The sequence below is a fragment of the Salvelinus fontinalis genome, chromosome 16, assembly GCF_029448725.1.
Source record: "Salvelinus fontinalis isolate EN_2023a chromosome 16, ASM2944872v1, whole genome shotgun sequence".
NCBI lineage: Eukaryota > Metazoa > Chordata > Actinopteri > Salmoniformes > Salmonidae > Salvelinus > Salvelinus fontinalis.
In genome coordinates, this window is record NC_074680.1 from 8,031,011 (window position 1) to 8,049,702 (window position 18,692).

Sequence of the window (18,692 nt, forward strand, 5' to 3'; positions counted from 1 at the left end):
GCGAGAGGAGCGAGAGAGAGGAGCGAGGATGGAGAGCGAGAGAGAGCGAGGAGCGAGAGAGGAGCGAGCGAGAGAGAGCGAGGAGCGAGAGAGCGAGAGAGAGGAGCGAGAGAGCGAGAGAGAGGAGCGAGAGAGCGAGAGAGAGGAGCGAGAGAGCGAGAGAGAGGAGCAAGAGAGCGAGAGAGAGGAGCGAGAGAGAGAGCGAGAGAGAGGAGCGAGAGAGAGAGCGAGAGAGAGGAGCGAGCGAGCGAGCGAGGAGAGAGGAAAAAAAGAGCGAGAGGAGAGGATGAGAGAGAGAGCGAGAGAGCGAGAGGAGATGATGAGAAGGGAGAGAGGAGAGGATGAAGAGAGAGTGAGAGAGAGAAGATGAAGAGCGAGAGAGAGAGAGAAGAGAGAGAGAGAGAGAGGAGCGAGAGAGAGAGAGAGGAGCGAGAGAGAGAGAGGAGCGAGAGAGAGAGAGGAGCGAGAGAGAGGAGCGAGAGAGAGAGAGGAGCGAGAGAGAGGAGCGAGAGAGAGAGAGGGGCGAGAGAGAGGGCGAGAGAGAGGGCGAGAGAGAGGGCGAGAGAGAGGGCGAGAGAGAGGGCGAGAGAGAGGGCGAGAGGGAGGGCGAGAGGGAGGGCGAGAGGGAGGGCGAGAGAGAGGGAGAGAGGGAGCGAGAGAGGGAGCGAGAGAGGGAGCGAGAGAGGGAGCGAGAGAGGGAGCGAGAGAGCGGAGCGAGAGAGCGGAGAGAGAGAGCGGAGAGAGCGAGAGAGAGGGGCGAGAGAGCGAGAGAGAGAGGGGCGAGAGAGCGAGAGAGAGAGGGGCGAGAGAGCGAGAGGCAAGAGAGCGAGAGAGACAGGGGCGAGAGAGCGAGAGAGACAGGGGCGAGAGAGAGAGAGGAGCGAGAGAGAGAGAGGAACGAGAGAGAGGAGCGAGAGAAGCGAGAGAGAGAGCGAGAGAAGCGAGCGAGAGAAGCGAGCGAGAGGAGCGAGCGAGGATGGAGAGCAAGAGAGAGCGAGGAGCGAGAGAGGAGCGAGCGAGAGGAAAAAAAGAGCAAGAGAGAGAGCGAGAGAGAGAGAGGAGAGGATGAGAAGGAAGAGAGGAGAGGATGAGAGAGAGTGAGAGAGAGCGAGAGAGCGAAGATGAAGAGAGAGTGAGAGAGCAAGAGAGCGAAGATGAAGAGCGAGAGAGAGAGCGAAGATGAAGAGCGAGAGAGAGAGAGAAGAGAGCGAGGAGAGAGAGGAGAGAGAGAGGAGCAAGAGAGAGAGAGGAGAGGGAGAGGAGAGAGAGAGAGAGGGCGAGAGGGCGAGAGAGCGAGGGGGCGAGGGAGAGAGCGAGGGAGAGAGCGAGGGAGAGGGAGGGGGAGAGGGAGGGGGAGCGAGGGAGTGGGAGAGGGAGAGGGAGGGGGAGCGAGAGAGCGAAGATGGAGAGAGAGAGCGAAGATGAAGAGCGAGAGAGAGAGAAGAGAGGGCGAGGGAGGGAGAGAGAGAGGAGCAAGAGAGAGAGAGGAGCAAGAGAGAGGGAGAGGGAGAGGGAGAGGGAGAGGGAGCGAGCGAGAGCGAGCGAGAGCGAGAGAGTGAGAGAGAAAGAGAGATGGAGAGAGAAAGAGAGATGGAGAGAGTGAGCGAGAGTGAATGTAGAGCGAGAGCGAGAAGCGAGAGAGAGGAGCGAGAGAGAGAAGCGAGAGCGAGGATGGAGAGCGAGAGAAAGAGGAGCGAGAGAGGAGCGAGAGAAAGAGAGATGGAGAGAGTGAGCGAGAGAGAAAGAGAGACGGAGAGAGTGAGCGAGAGAGTGAGCGAGAAAGAGAGATGGAGAGAGTGAGCGAGAAAGAGAGATGAGAGTGAGCGAGAGAGGATGGAGAGAGTGAGCGAGAGAGGAAAAAAAGAGCAAGAGAGGAGAGGATGAGAGAGAGCGAGAGAGAGAAAGAGAGAGAGAGAGAGAGAGAGAGAGAGAGAGAGAGAGAGCGAGATAGAGAGAGAGAGTGAAAGAGAGAGAAAGAAAGATGGAGAGAGTGAGCGAGAGAGGATGTAGAGCGAGAGCGAGAAGCGAGAGAGAGCGAGAAGCGAGAGAGAGGAGCGAGAAGCGAGAGAGAGGAGCGAGAAGCGAGAGAGAGGAGCGAGAGCGAGGAGCGAGAGCGAGAGAGACGAGCGAGAGCGAGAGAGAGGAGCGAGAGCGAGAGAGAGGAGCGAGAGCGAGAGAGAGGAGCGAGAGCGAGAGAGAGGAGCGAGAGCGAGAGAGATGAGCGAGAGAGAGGAGCGAGGATGGAGAGCGAGAGAAAGAGGAGCGAGTGAGAGAGGAGAGGATGAAAGAGAGGAGAGGAGAGAGAAAGAGAGATGGAGAGAGAAAGAGAGAGAAAGAGAGAGAAAGAGAGATGGAGAGAGTGAGCGAGAGAGAAAGAGAGATGGAGAGAGTGAGCGAGAGAGGATGTCGAGCGAGAGAGTAAGCGAGAGAGGATGTCGAGCGAGAGAGTGAGCGAGAGAGGATGTGGAGCGAGAGAGTGAGCGAGAGAGGATGTGGAGCGAGAGAGTGAGCGAGAGAGGATGTGGAGCGAGAGAGTGAGCGAGAGAGGATGTGGAGAGAGAGAGTGAGCGAGAGAGGATGGAGAGCGAGAGAGTGAGCGAGAGAGAAAGAGAGATGGAGAGAGTGAGCGAGAGAGAAAGAGAGAGAAAGAGAGATGGAGAGAGTGAGCGAGAGAGAAAGAGAGAGCGAGAGAGAAAGAGAGAGAAAGAGAGATGGAGAGAGTGAGCGAGAGAGAAAGAGAGATGGAGAGAGTGAGCGAGAGAGAAAGAGAGATGGAGAGAGTGAGCGAGAGAGGATGGAGAGCGAGAGAGTGAGCGAGAGAGGATGTGGAGCGAGAGAGTGAGCGAGAGAGGATGTGGAGCGAGAGAGTGAGCGAGAGAGGATGTGGAGCGAGAGAGTGAGCGAGAGAGGATGGAGAGCGAGAGAGTGAGCGAGAGAGAAAGAGAGATGGAGAGAGTGAGCGAGAGAGAAAGAGAGAGAAAGAGAGATGGAGAGAGTGAGCGAGAGAGAAAGAGAGAGAAAGAGAGATGGAGAGAGGGAGCGAGAGAGAAAGAGAGAGAAAGAGAGATGGAGAGAGTGAGCGAGAGAGAAAGGGAGATGGAGAGAGTGAGCGAGAGAGAAAGAGAGATGGAGAGAGTGAGCGAGAGAGGATGTGGAGAGAGAGTGAGCGAGAGAGGATGGAGAGCGAGAGAGTGAGCGAGAGAGGATGGAGAGAGAGAGAGAGAAGCGAGAGAGAGAGAAGCGAGAGAGAGCGAGAGAGAGGAGCGAGAGCGAGAGAGAGGAGCGAGAGAGAGGAGCGAGGATGGAGAGCGAGAGAAAGAGGAGCGAGTGAGAGAGAGGAGCGAGTGAGAGAGGAGAGAGGAAAAAAAGAGCAAGAGAGGAGAGGATGAAAGAGAGGAGAGGAGAGAGAAAGAGAGATGGAGAGAGTGAGCGAGAGAGAAAGAGAGAGAAAGAGAGATGGAGAGAGTGAGCGAGAGAGAAAGAGAGATGGAGAGAGTGAGCGAGAGAGAAAGAGAGATGGAGAGAGTGAGCGAGAGAGGATGGAGAGCGAGAGAGTGAGCGAGAGAGGATGGAGAGAGAGAGAAGCGAGAGAGAGCGAGAAGCGAGAGAGAGGAGCGAGAGCGAGAGAGAAGAGAGAGAGCGAGAGAGAAGAGAGAGAGCGAGAGAGAAGAGAGAGAGCGAGAGAGGAGAGAGAGCGAGAGAGAAGAGAGAGGAACGAGAGAGAGGAGAGAGGAACGAGAGAGAGGAGAGAGAGGAGCGAGAGAGAGGAGAGAGTGAGCGAGAGAGAAAGAGAGATGGAGAGAGTGAGCGAGGGAGAAAGAGAGATGGAGAGAGTGAGCGAGGGAGAAAGAGAGATGGAGAGAGAAAGAGAGATGGAGAGAGAAAGAGAGATGGAGAGAGAGAGAAAGAGAGATGGAGAGAGAGAGAAAGAGAGATGGAGAGAGAGTGAGCGAGAGAGGATGGAGAGCGAGGAGCGATGGAGAGAGAGTGAGCGAGAGAGGATGGAGAGCGAGGAGCGATGGAGAGCGAGGAGCGAGAGAGAGCGAGGAGCGAGAGAGAGCGAGGAGCGAGAGAGAGCGAGGAGCGAGAGAGAGCGAGGAGCGAGAGAGAGCGAGGAGCGAGAGAGAGCGAGGAGCGAGAGAGAGCGAGAGAGAGCGAGAGAGAGCGAGAGAGAGCGAGAGAGAGCGAGAGAGAGCGAGAGAGAGCGAGAGAGAGCGAGAGAGAGCGAGAGAGAGCGAGAGAGAGCGAGAGAGAGCGAGAGAGAGCGAGAGAGAGCGAGAGAGAGCGAGAGAGAGCGAGAGAGAGCGAGAGAGAGCGAGAGAGAGCGAGAGAGAGCGAGAGAGAGCGAGAGAGAGCGAGACAGAGCGAGACAGAGCGAGAGAGAGCGAGACAGAGCGAGAGAGAGCGAGACAGAGCGAGAGAGAGCGAGACAGAGCGAGACAGAGCGAGACAGAGCGAGACAGAGCGAGACAGAGCGAGACAGAGCGAGAGAGAGCGAGACAGAGCGAGACAGAGCGAGGAGCGAGACAGAGCGAGGAGCGAGACAGAGCGAGGAGCGAGACAGAGCGAGGAGCGAGACAGAGCGAGGAGCGAGACAGAGCGAGGAGCGAGACAGAGCGAGGAGCGAGACAGAGCGAGGAGCGAGACAGAGCGAGGAGCGAGACAGAGCGAGGAGCGAGACAGAGCGAGGAGCGAGACAGAGCGAGGAGCGAGACAGAGCGAGAGAGGATGGAGAGCGAGGAGCGAGAGAGAGCGAGGAGCGAGAGAGAGCGAGAGAGAAAGAGAGATGGAGAGAGTGAGCGAGGGAGAAAGAGAGATGGAGAGAGAAAGAGAGATGGAGAGAGAGAGAAAGAGAGATGGAGATGGAGAGCGAGGAGCGATGGAGAGCGAGGAGCGAGAGAGAGCGAGGAGCGAGAGAGAGCGAGGAGCGAGAGAGAGCGAGGAGCGAGAGAGAGCGAGAGAGAGCGAGAGAGAGCGAGAGAGAGCGAGAGAGAGCGAGAGAGAGCGAGAGAGAGCGAGAGAGAGCGAGAGAGAGCGAGAGAGAGCGAGAGAGAGCGAGAGAGAGCGAGAGAGAGCGAGAGAGAGCGAGAGAGAGCGAGAGAGAGCGAGAGAGAGCGAGAGAGAGCGAGAGAGAGCGAGAGAGAGCGAGAGAGAGCGAGAGAGAGCGAGACAGAGCGAGACAGAGCGAGACAGAGCGAGACAGAGCGAGACAGAGCGAGACAGAGCGAGACAGAGCGAGACAGAGCGAGACAGAGCGAGACAGAGCGAGACAGAGCGAGGAGCGAGACAGAGCGAGGAGCGAGACAGAGCGAGGAGCGAGACAGAGCGAGGAGCGAGACAGAGCGAGGAGCGAGACAGAGCGAGGAGCGAGACAGAGCGAGAGAGGATGGAGAGCGAGGAGCGAGAGAGAGCGAGGAGCGAGAGAGAGCGAGGAGCGAGAGAGAGCGAAGAGCGAGAGAGAGCGAAGAGCGAGAGAGAGCGAGGAGCGAGAGAGAGCGAGGAGCGAGAGAGAGCGAGAGAGAGCGAGGAGCGAGAGAGAGCGAGAGAGAGCGAGGAGCGAGAGAGAGCGAGGAGCGAGAGAGAGCGAGAGAGAGCGAGGAGCGAGAGAGAGCGAGAGAGAGCGAGGAGCGAGAGAGAGCGAGAGAGAGCGAGGAGCGAGAGAGAGCGAGAGAGAGCGAGGAGCGAGAGAGAGCGAGGAGCGAGAGAGAGCGAGAGAGAGCGAGGAGCGAGAGAGAGCGAGGAGCGAGAGAGAGCGAGGAGCGAGAGAGAGCGAGGAGCGAGAGAGAGCGAGGAGCGAGAGAGAGCGAGACAGAGCGAGAGAGAGCGAGAGAGAGCGAGAGAGAGCGAGAGAGAGCGAGAGAGAGCGAGACAGAGCGAGACAGAGCGAGAGAGAGCGAGAGAGAGCGAGACAGAGCGAGAGAGAGCGAGAGAGAGCGAGGAGCGAGAGAGAGCGAGAGAGAGCGAGGAGCGAGAGAGAGCGAGAGAGAGCGAGGAGCGAGAGAGAGCGAGAGAGAGCGAGGAGCGAGAGAGAGCGAGGAGCGAGAGAGAGCGAGGAGCGAGAGAGAGCGAGAGAGAGCGAGGAGCGAGAGAGAGCGAGGAGCGAGAGAGAGCGAGGAGCGAGAGAGAGCGAGACAGAGCGAGAGAGAGCGAGACAGAGCGAGAGAGAGCGAGACAGAGCGAGAGAGAGCGAGACAGAGCGAGAGAGAGCGAGACAGAGCGAGAGAGAGCGAGACAGAGCGAGAGAGAGCGAGACAGAGCGAGAGAGAGCGAGAGAGAGCGAGAGAGAGCGAGAGAGAGCGAGAGAGAGCGAGAGAGAGCGAGAGAGAGCGAGAGAGAGCGAGACAGAGCGAGACAGAGCGAGACAGAGCGAGAGAGAGCGAGAGAGAGCGAGACAGAGCGAGACAGAGCGAGAGAGAGCGAGACAGAGCGAGAGAGAGCGAGACAGAGCGAGGAGCGAGACAGAGCGAGGAGCGAGGAGCGAGACAGAGCGAGACAGAGCGAGGAGCGAGACAGAGCGAGGAGCGAGACAGAGCGAGGAGCGAGACAGAGCGAGGAGCGAGACAGAGCGAGGAGCGAGACAGAGCGAGGAGCGAGACAGAGCGAGGAGCGAGACAGAGCGAGGAGCGAGACAGAGCGAGGAGCGAGACAGAGCGAGGAGCGAGACAGAGCGAAAAAGAAGAAGAGATAGAGAGGTAACAGGTAAGTAGGTAACAGTGTCCTTAGTAGGAACTACCTGCATGTGCTTAGAGGGGAAGAGCTATTTCTGATACAGGTTAACGACTGGCTGTTAAAGACTGGCTGCATTCCTCATCCCCCGGTGTAAAGTGACCACATGGCGTTCATTACACTCATAACACTTTGGTAACCGTATCTGTGAATAACCCGTACAACCCATGAATAAGTGACGTCTAGCACAATAAAGTCAAACAGTTCAAGGCTCCTTCATACACTTTGTGCATTCATAAAGGCTGTATGATGAATTACACATAGGTGGTATTGTGTCTGTGTGTCTGTGGTAACATGTATGTTACGCCCGGTCACTCACTGGGAGCGCCACAGTCGCAGCAGATGTCGTTGCCCGTCATCCTCTTGACCTCTCCCAGGATGGCCTTGGTCAGTTCCTGCACTATGTTGTTCTCCCCAACGTGCTGGTCCCCTTTAAATGCATTATTCAGTGCTTCCTCCTTGCTGTTCTGCAGCACAGAGATCCATCTGAAACACACACACACACACAGGGGGAAGTTAGTGTGTGTGTGCGTGTGCGTGTGTGAGGATGGGGTGAGGGCAGGGTCAACATTGGGTTAGACTAGAGGGTGGAAAAATGGATGTGTTAAGTGTGAGAAGAGGTGTGGGGAGAAACAGGACACACACACCTTTCTCCCACACACACACAACCCAAACGTGATGGAAACGTGTGGGTTGTGTGTGGAAAGACGTATGGGGGATCAGCAGGACACACTCTCACATGACCGGTACACACACACGGAAGGAACACATACTTACATCTGACATTCTGGGTCGTCCTCGGCCTGAAAGTGATAGGTTCTGTCATCTAAAAGAGGGGGGATGATAGGGGTGGGTCAGAGACATAGCGGAACAAGACACTTATTAAAGACCAGAACATGTAAGAGCTGAGAGCAATTCCCTTAAGAGCCAATCAAAGCCCCCGGCTGACAAGACTGTGTGAGTACCAGGGATGGATAAGAAACAAAAAAGGACACGTTCATGACTGTCAACTACAGTCCATACAGTAAGACACTGACTGTCAACTACAGTCCATACAGTAAGACACTGACTGTCAACTACAGTAAGACACTGACTGTCAACTACAGTCCATACAGTAAGACACTGACTGTCAACTACAGTCCATACAGTAAGACACTGACTGTCAACTACAGTCCATACAGTAAGACACTGACTGTCAACTACAGTCCATACAGTAAGACACTGACTGTCAACTACAGTCCATACAGTAAGACACTGACTGTCAACTACAGTCCATACAGTAAGACACTGACTGTCAACTACAGTAAGACACTGACTGTCAACTACAGTCCATACAGTAAGACACTGACTGTCAACTACAGTAAGACACTGACTGTCAACTACAGTCCATACAGTAAGACACTGACTGTCAACTACAGTCCGTACAGTGAGACACTGACTGTCAACTACAGTCCATACAGTAAGACACTGACTGTCAACTACAGTCCATACAGTAAGACACTGACTGTCAACTACAGTCCATACAGTAAGACACTGACTGTCAACTACAGTCCATACAGTGAGACACTGACTGTCAACTACAGTCCATACAGTGAGACACTGACTGTCAACTACAGTCCATACAGTAAGACACTGACTGTCAACTACAGTCCATACAGTAAGACACTGACTGACAACTACAGTCCATACAGTAAGACACTGACTGACAACTACAGTCCACACAGTAAGACACTGACTGTCAACTACAGTCCACACAGTAAGACACTGACTGTCAACTACAGTCCACACAGTAAGACACTGACTGTCAACTACAGTCCATACAGTAAGACACTGACTGTCAACTACAGTCCATACAGTAAGACACTGGCTGTCAACTACAGTCCACACAGTAAGACACTGACTGTCAACTACAGTCCATACAGTAAGACACTGACTGTCAACTACAGTCCACACAGTAAGACACTGACTGTCAACTACAGTCCACACAGTAAGACACTGACTGTCAACTACAGTCCACACAGTAAGACACTGACTGTCAACTACAGTCCACACAGTAAGACACTGGCTGTCAACTACAGTCCATACAGTAAGACACTGACTGTCAACTACAGTCCATACAGTGAGACACTGACTGTCAACTACAGTCCATACAGTAAGACACTGACTGTCAACTACAGTCCGTACAGTAAGACACTGACTGTCAACTACAGTCCGTACAGTAAGACACTGACTGTCAACTACAGTCCGTACAGTGAGACACTGACTGTCAACTACAGTTCATACAGTGAGACACTGACTGTCAACTACAGTCCATACAGTAAGACACTGACTGTCAACTACAGTCCGTACAGTAAGACACTGACTGTCAACTACAGTCCGTACAGTAAGACACTGACTGTCAACTACAGTCCATACAGTAAGACACCGACTGTCAACTACAGTCCATACAGTAAGACACTGACTGTCAACTACAGTAAAAGTCCCACATAAGTGTAACATCATCCCAACAGTACAATGGATGAGGCGACAACGTTTGAGATGACTGTATGTGGAATCTATGCAAGACAGAGGTAAACGTCTACCAAACATCCTATTGTACTGTACAACAAGGTAAAAACCTTGTGAAAGTCCTATTGCACTCTATCCTCCTCCAGATCTGACTGATGTACATTTCAGTTCCCCTTACAGCTGGGAGTTCTGACCCTGACAGTCTCTCTCGTTCTCTCTCTTAAAGGAGAGCAGCATCTCTCCTGGTTTCCACCAGAATAAGCCCTTTCATTTCCTGCAGCAGTAATATTGTCCTTTGACAGCAGGGTGACGGCCTGACGTGAGCACTTATTTCTGGCCCGGCGTTTATGAACGTCACCGCTCAGCTGAACTCAACACACATCCCCAAAAACATGACTGAAGAAAGAGGGTGAACAAAGAAAGAAGAGGGTGAATGGAGGAAAAAGCTCCATCTCCCTTGGTTACATGACATTATGTGAGGACACAGGGAACACATGAACGTGGATGAGATTCTAAATAGGCTGCTGATTCGGAGAAGCCTGTGTGGAGACACGAAGTACTGAATCTTCCCTGAATATGAATCTTACAGCGAATCAACTATTCCCAACTCCTATCCTGCTGCCCTCATTCCACGGAAAAACTCGGTTGTCCCCTTCTAATCGAGACATAGACCATATCAACCACTTTTCCTTTTCCTGTGAGTCTCCTCTCCTCCCTAGTTTGTCTGCAGTAGATATCTCTACTCTATGAGCTATCATTAGTCCCAACACATCATCTCTCCTCGTTCTGCAGGGTCTAAAAGCCAGGCTTTGAGAATGGAGCAAAGTCCATTTGTAGAGGTACTTCTGTGAGACACAGAGGACAAAAGAGGGAGAAGAGAATACAGAGGAGAGCGAAGAGAAAAGAGAGAGGAGAGGACAGAAGAGAACGAAGAGAATAGAGAGAGGACAGGACAGAAGATAACGAAGAGAATAGAGAGAGGACAGAAGAGAGCGAAGAGAATAGAGAGAGGACAGAAGAGAGCAAAGGTGAATAGAGAGAGGACAGAAGAGAGAGAAGAGAATAGAGAGAGGACAGAAGAGGGAAGAGAAAATAGAGAGAGGAGAGAACAGAAGAGAAAATAGAGAGAGGAGAGAACAGAAGAGAAAATAGAGAGGAGAGGACAGAAGAGAGCGAAGGTGAATAGAGAGAGGAGAGGACAGAAGAGAGAGAGAACAGAAGAGATAAGAAAATAGAAGAGAAGGGAAAGAGAAGGAGTAAAAAGAAGGGGTAAACCTACGTGAGATGAGGTCAAAGCTCTTCTTCTCTTCTGGGTTATGTTTCACCTGACAGGTGAGGAGGTTGAGTTTTGCCGGCGGTCGGTTCCCCTGAACGAGAGAGCGAGGGGAGGACAGGAAAGAATTACATGGGAATCAGCGAACGCAAAGCATAAATGAAAATGCACCCTTCCCACCAGAACAAAGATACAGTGCTCCCTCTTATAGTCATCACATCTGTAAGTTTGATCACAACATCTGTCCACATGCTTCCCACCAGAAAACAGGTTGGAAAAGTTGGTGCATATATTATGACAACATTTTATTTTGGACTTCCGTAAAGGGTTTTTGCGGCTGTTCAGGCACACAACATTTTTGCTCGGGGCAAGCCGAACTCGGAATCCGAAGTCTACGCCCCCTTCGTCGGTGATTGGTTAACAGTAGGGATCCAATAGTCTTTGTTGTCATTCAACGAGAGACGACTCGTTTTCATGCACATTCTTTCATCGAAAAATACTGCGCCAAACATAGTTAGATGTCAAATTGCGCGACTAAGATCTCCTCGGCAAATTAGCGACAGATTTTTCTTGCGTTATTTTAGATTCATTCTGACTATTTTGAGGAAGTGTATACTGGCTACGGCGTCTCAGACTGGACAAACAGTACTATTGACGCTTTTTTTCTAGTTTTTCAAGTGAAGATCTTTTATGCGGTTCAGCTAGCCGAGGTCAGCTAGGGGTCAACCGAACTGAAGCGTGCTGACGCCTGAAGTGGTTGATCACAATAACCATATTCACCAGAAGAGGTGCGCACTGTACCTGGATGAAAGCATTCATTTAGCCTACATGCACTCAAAATATATGTATCAACCAAAACATGTTGTGCTTGCTATAAAACACGATGTACATTACAACAATCGTATACAGGTCCTGGACTGCAGAGCTACTTGAGAATCAGCACAGCATAGAATAAACCACTGCGAAATTCACCTCCCGTTCTCCATTATTTATTATATCGCAACATAACACCAATAGCCAGGCTCCCGTATGCAGTTTTCAGAAGTAATATTTCGGTGTTACGGTCTGTCAGAATGGGCCTGTCCATGGAGGATTAGCTTCTGGACTGTGGTTTTCTGCTCTGCAGTGGAGGATGAAACCAGGCCATGGCTGGTGCTCAGCTCAGGGTGCTTAAAAAGCATCCCTGATTGCTTTCCCTGCTTCGACCTCTACATACAGCTGGTCGGCCAGGGAGAGGAAAGAGAGCTCATGTGCGAGGTATATCATTTTTTTTTTTATGAGAGAGAAAGGGGAAGGAGAGCGAGGGGAAGAAAGTGTGGTGTGTTTGTGTGCCTTTTGAAAGAGCGTGAGAGAGAGAGAGCAAGGCGAGGAGGGGGATGAGCGAGGGTGCGATAAAGCAAGCAAGAGACAGAGGAGAGAGCAAATAAGAGGGAGATAGAGGGAGAGAGGGAAAGAGGGAGGGAGAGGGAGATTAAATCTAGTGTAATGCAGGGAAGTAGAGCCTGCTACAGTGAGAGCAGAGGGGGATATCAATAGGCTGGTGAGACCCCGGGTGAAGCGGTGCAGGGAAAGTAGCTATGTGAGCGAGCCTGACAAGGGCTGCATCACAAATGGCTTTTGACTGCAACCCTATGGGTTCCATTTGGGATGCAGCCAAGATATACAATACTCTTTGACGTGTAAGAGCGACTGACTGACATTAATACCACCACCATTTTAGCTAAATTAACTTTATGGACTTTTAAAGAAATGTCATTCAATTAAAATCACAACAACAAAAAAGTACACCATGCACCAAATATTATCTGGAGTCCTCTTGATCCCCACTCCCGTCCCGTAGCTCTACCACCTCTGAACCCTCCCCATGTAACTGTTCATTATAATGAAGGTAACCTACAACCAAAACGTAAGAAATAGCAGAAAAGTAGGGTAAGAATAAAGGAGAAATTAAAAAAAATATGAATAAAAAGAAAATAGGGAGAAGTCAAAACAGGACAAGACAAGACACGACCAGACTGGATAAGACAGGACGGGACAAGACAAGAGACCACCAGACTGGATAAGACAGGACGGGACAAGACAAGACACGACCAGACTGGATAAGACAGGACAAGACAAGACACGACTGGATAAGACAGGACAAGACAAGACACGACTGGATAAGACAGGACAAGACAAGACCAGACTGGATAAGACAGGACAAGACAAGACTGGATAAGACAGGACAGGATCAGACAAGACAAAACTAGTGGATAAGCTGCCAGTTAGCAGAGAGCTGATATTTAGGTAGGATGTGCCATAATGGAACATGTCTGGGGTTTCCTGGGGGCATTTTAGGATAGGAATAGTTCCCAGGTGGATCTCTCCGGGAGGCCAGGCCAGACAGTAAACTAAGACAATGTATGGTTGAAACATTGAAACTGTTTTTCGAGTTTAACAGTATAACTATTTTTCAAATTGTTAATGAAATCAATAGGAACTGTTTTTTTTGTGCTTGGAGATGAAATTAACATGTCGGTTGCCTGAAAGGTTTGATAAACAGGGATGAAGTCTGATTTGACAGAATTAGTGTGATTGGCTTGAATATGGGTGAAGTGTAAGCTAACAGGCTAGAGCCACTTGCTGGATCAAATCCCTGAACTGACAAGGTAAACATCTGAAGTTCTGCCCCTGAGCAAGGCAGTTAAACCCACTGTTCCCCGGGCGCCGAAGACGTGGATGTCGATTAAGGCAGCCCCCCCCCCCCGCACCTCTCTGATTCAGAAGGGTTGGGTTAAATGCGCAAGACACGTTTCAGTTGAAGTCATTCAGTTGTACAACTGACTAGGTATCCCCCTTTCCCACTGGCCTTACTGTAGATGACTGCTACCTGACTAGGTATCCCCCTTTCCCACTGGCCTTACTGTAGATGACTGCTAACTGACTAGGTATCCCCCTTTCCCACTGGCCTTACTGTAGATGACTGCTAACTGACTAGGTATCCCCCTTTCCCACTGGCCTTACTGTAGATGACTGCTAACTGGCTAGGTATCCCCCTTTCCCACTGGCCTTACTGTAGATGACTGCTAACTGACTAGGTATCCCCCTTTCCCACTGGCCTTACTGTAGATGACTGCTAACTGACTAGGTATCCCCCTTTCCCACTGGCCTTACTGTAGATGACTGCTAACTGACTAGGTATCCCCCTTTCCCACTGGCCTTACTGTAGATGACTGCTAACTGACTAGGTATCCCCCTTTCCCACTGGCCTTACTGTAGATGACTGCTAACTGACTAGGTATCCCCCTTTCCCACTGGCCTTACTGTAGATGACTGCTAACTGACTAGGTATCCCCCTTTCCCACTGGCCTTACTGTAGATGACTGCTAACTGACTAGGTATCCCCCTTTCCCACTGGCCTTACTGTAGATGACTGCTAACTGGCTAGGTATCCCCCTTTCCCACTGGCCTTACTGTAGATGACTGCTAACTGACTAGGTATCCCCCTTTCCCACTGGCCTTACTGTAGATGACTGCTACCTGACTAGGTCTCCCCCTTTCCCACTGGCCTTACTGTAGATGACTGCTAACTGACTAGGTATCCCCCTTTCCCACTGGCCTTACTGTAGATGACTGCTACCTGACTAGGTCTCCCCCTTTCCCACTGGCCTTACTGTAGATGACTGCTAACTGACTAGGTATCCCCCTTTCCCACTGGCCTTACTGTAGATGACTGCTAACTGACTAGGTCTCCCCCTTTCCCACTGGCCTTACTGTAGATGACTGCTAACTGACTAGGTATCCCCCTTTCCCACTGGCCTTACTGTAGATGACTGCTACCTGGCTAGGAGTAGCTTGTCTTGCACCTCTGTGTGTGCGCGCACGCACATTACTCACCGTCCCATGTGATATGGTGAGGTATCCGTTCTTCACTGAACACTTTCTCTTCTGCCACACTTTCCTTAGCCTGGGGGAGGGGAGGGGGAGGTGACACACGACATCGTAACACAGAGACTTCGACATAACACCCCAGCATCAGTGTGACACACTAAACTCTACATGAATCCACATTGTAACCGAACAGACATGGCTACTGAATTATTAACGCCAACCAAACCAGTGTGATGGCTCATTAGTATGTGCAGGCATAAGTAAATGACGCAGAGTTTGGGCAGTGTATTGCTGTCTATGGGGAGACACCCAGCCATAAAAAGAACATTAAAGAGATTCTCTGGTACGTAGTTATGAAAGTAGCACTCACCACCTTCAGCCAAAAGTGGTCCCTGAAAATTGTGTACTACGTCACATATGTGCAGACACAGTATGTGCATCACGTCATTGCCCCTCTCTCACTCTGCTTTGTGCGCATCTTGATAACTGTCACTCAAATGGCGAGTGGCTGAAGCTCATTGGCTAGAACTTGAATTGCTAGGGGGCTGGCCCATGTGGGGGAAAATGTATAGAAAATGACGCAGCACAGCTTCCAGAAAAAAACATTGCTTTCAAACTAGGGATTTCGTGGCTAATTGAAATAATGCAGTAATTCTGCTGATAGATGAAGCGTGTACGAACGATCCTATGACACATCCGGCCCAAAGCAAAATACATAGTCGCCAAAGTTCCGGAGTGAGTCTATGGATAAATGCCATCACAATGAGTGTACTTTGTGTGTTTGTTTTGTCTGGCCTTTCATTTGGTTATTTGAATGTTTGTTGAAGACGATGCAAGTTCAACAGGAGAGAAACACTGACCCGTCACTCTTCTTGTAGAGGTTCCCACAGCGCTCAGTACCGTGCTCCTTGTTTCCCTGCGGCTGGTGCAAACTGTAGGTAGCGCTCTGTCGCACCTGGGAATCCTTCAACAATACCAGCGCTCACACACACACACACACACACACACACACACACACACACACACACACACACACACACACACACACACACACACACACACACACACACACACACACACACACACACACACACACACATATAAGGATCTATGTAGGCAAAGGCACAAGACACTGCAGTGAGTGTGGGTGGGGTAAGTCTCAATTGTCTAAAGTGGCTTCCTCTCCTTGTTTATTTTCCTTTGTCAGCACTGATCTGAAAAATGCTGGACAAAATCTAGGATAGGAGAGCAGCATGGCAGATCGGGATGCTGGCTGGAGGATTTGCTTTAGTGCAGATGAAGTAGAAAAGGCAAGGAAGGGGAGCCTCTAGACTATTGAGATGCTGCCACTATATATATATATATATATATATATATATATATATGACAAGCAAAGCCTTGGGGTCATGCACTAGTGAGGTCATCTCCTCAGACGAAGTGATACAGGGGAAACTGAGAGGGGGAGGGGCCAAGGCAACAACCTTTGAAAGATATTCTTAAGAAACATCTTCATGGTTCTGTATCTAATGTTACCATTGTCAACAGAAAAATCGAGGAAGACAGGGTTGTACTCATTAAGTCACAACGTAGCACAACTTAAATGAAACACAAGTCTTTCAGAAGTACAGATAGTACCTTCGTATTTCACTGTGTTCAGAGTGTTTTCTTACATTTGGTGCTTAATGAATACAACCCAGAACCCCCCCCCCCCCTAAATCCCTTTTAGAGACAAATGCTCTCTATTGAAAACGCTTCAGACAAACGCCTCACTCTCCTTGACACCACGACCACAGATGTACAAGCACAGCAAAGGGGGCGCTGAGGACACACTTACTCTCCTAGACTTGGTTCACAAAGAGGCGGCGGCAGCAAAGCAAAGAGGAGAACAGACAGGTAAGATATTAAGGCAGTAGCAAAAACAGTAGACTAGTTCTCCGCGTAGTAACTGACGCCAGACAGGACGTAAGTACGTGTGTTAAGCGCATAAGAGTGCTTAACCATAGGCCATTAATGACTGCTCTCAATGAGCGTGCTAAAGTTGACAGAGAGTGAAGGGGGCTTTGGTAACGTACATCAGGGTTTTGAACATGTAAGTGCATCACTCATAGGATATGAATGAGGCAGACTAGATGAGATAGACGGCTTATATTATTGGATGACTAACTTGGCCATTAGACAGTGAAAAGACTAGGCCTATTGAGTTTGAGGGTTGCCATGTGCGTGCGTGTGTGTGTGTGTGTGTGTGTGTGTGTGTGTGTGTGTGTGTGTGTGTGTGTGTGTGTGTGTATGTGTGAGAGAGAGAGAGATCTGGATGGAATAATGTGATTCTTCCTTAACCCATAAGAAGTCCCACCCAGTTGACTACTTAAAAATGGGAGGATCTCATTTGGTTTTGCTCAACTCCTGTGTCCTTTCTCCTACCTCCTCTCTCGCTTCCTTTTTTTACATTTTTTTTAAAGGTCAACGGTAATGGCAGAGAGACGGCGAGGAGAGGGAACGTGGATGAAAATGTGCTTGCATGAAATGGCTCTCCACTCGCAAATCATCAGGCAAATGTTTACACGGGTGGAATCCCAAATGAAATGTGTAAAGTAAAAACACATTTTAGAGATAAAAGAAAAAGTAGCATATGGTTTTGAAATGTTTGCATGCTTTTCTCCTTCGAGAAAACAGTTGATTCAAAGGGGGGTGTGGCGGATTTTAAAACACGCCCGCGCTTGCAGCCAAAGTAGTTAAATCGAGGAGGGTAGCAGACTCCTTCGTTCGTACTATAAACAAAATTGACACTCTCTTCAACCGCTTATCGGTTTCTGGGTCATGGAGGAGAGGACGGACTTTTGCCCAAATGAGAATCTCCCAATGGTGAAAGTCCTCAATGGCGCTGCTCATGCTAAAACATACTTTGGGGCACCAGAGTGGTCGAAATCTATGGGTGTTACCTCCTTCTGCTCCACCTGCAGCGCTGACTTGAGGACGTCCCGTAGCTGAGTGAGCTGCTTCCTCTCCTCGTCCTGGGCCTGCTTTATCTGGAACGGTCAAAGAAAGGTCACACAAAGGTCATACAAAGGCCACAGGGGTCATACAAAAGGTTACAGAGTCACACGGAATATGTTTGATGAATTCAGCACACTTGTTGAAGGGAAGTCCTTATATACCCCATGAAGATGTCAACAGTAGTCTTGAGGAACTCACCGTGTGTAAGTCTGTGGCTAGTTTCTCTATGGATGGTTTGAGGTTGTCTACTGCTTTCAGCCCGTCCTGAAAAAAACTAAGGAGAGAGACAAATCTACATCAGCCGTTTTCCCCACGAAGTGAGCACTTGGTCAAATGCACACTTTCACTGACTGCAGGACGTACTTGCACTGTGCGTGGAAATATTTGATGAGATTCTGGAGTAGGTCCACCCCTTTCTTGATCTTGATCTCGTTCACTTTGAGAAGATACTGCGAGACAGAATTTCACAACGTCAGAAAACCCTCCACTACAGCTGTGGCCATGACCCAACCTGGCAACCCAGGCCTGAGCTCCATCTCTTTCCTTACCCACCTCACACATCTGCAGCTGGAAGAACCTCCTCTCCTTCTCCATCTCCTCTGCGATCTCCGCCCCGCTGATCTCAGTGCGGATCATGCCGTGCTGCCGCGCGTGCTCCTTCTTCTCCTTCTCGATCTTAGTGCTGGGACAGGAAGTGACATCGTGGGGGGGGGGTCAAAGGGCATTTCCAACCACCGACACACCAAACAGGAAATATTCAGAGTGGAAAGGGAAGGGCATTCCATGCAAAAGGGCATTCTTTTCTAGCTTAGCATATTCCCTTAAAAAAGGATGCAACATTTGGCTCCTCCTATGAGGAAGCTTAGGGAGACTTAAGTGACGCCTGTTTTCGTTCAGATTTGAAAGCAGACGGTCTCTCACTCATGCCTTTGGGTTATGGGTGTTAGGTCCTCGTCACTGTGGCCCATCGCTAAACTAACGGTAATGACTTGCCTGTTTTTTTTTCACCTCTGCCTGCAGTCAGTAAACAGCTTGTCCCATTTGGAACCATCAAGACACAGATGCAACAAGGCCATTCCAAAGGAAACTGAACCAAGGGGGAAAAAACTACAAACGGATCATACCAAAAAAGACAGACAGAGAGGGGAGCATCAAGCTGATGTCAAAGTGGTGTGAATGCATGAGCCAGCGCTGCACTATGGTCTGCTCCTGCAAGTCTACATAACGTGCTATCATCTACTGCTGTTCCGGAAAACATTTGATTCAAAAAGACACTTAAGGTAGTCAGTTCCTGCCGCTGCGTCACAAACATTCATCCGTC

At 50.4% G+C, this 18,692-nt stretch overlaps 1 protein-coding gene across 4 annotated transcripts in view; it reads right to left on the reverse strand.

Annotated features, from left to right (window-relative positions):
• Nucleotides 1-18,692, reverse strand: part of asap2a (ArfGAP with SH3 domain, ankyrin repeat and PH domain 2a) — a 96,272-nt gene that overhangs the window by 15,402 nt on the left and 62,178 nt on the right. For all 4 annotated transcript variants that reach the window (XM_055864287.1, XM_055864286.1, XM_055864289.1 and 1 more), the window contains 9 exons: nt 17,924-18,053; nt 17,735-17,820; nt 17,570-17,645; nt 17,317-17,403; nt 15,238-15,341; nt 14,384-14,453; nt 10,514-10,601; nt 7,504-7,552; nt 7,046-7,212 (listed from right to left, as the gene is read on the reverse strand). In XM_055864287.1, coding sequence (XP_055720262.1) covers nt 7,046-7,212; nt 7,504-7,552; nt 10,514-10,601; nt 14,384-14,453; nt 15,238-15,341; nt 17,317-17,403; nt 17,570-17,645; nt 17,735-17,820; nt 17,924-18,053 — 857 coding nt within the window. The remainder of the gene's footprint in view (nt 1-7,045; nt 7,213-7,503; nt 7,553-10,513; nt 10,602-14,383; nt 14,454-15,237; nt 15,342-17,316; nt 17,404-17,569; nt 17,646-17,734; nt 17,821-17,923; nt 18,054-18,692) is intronic.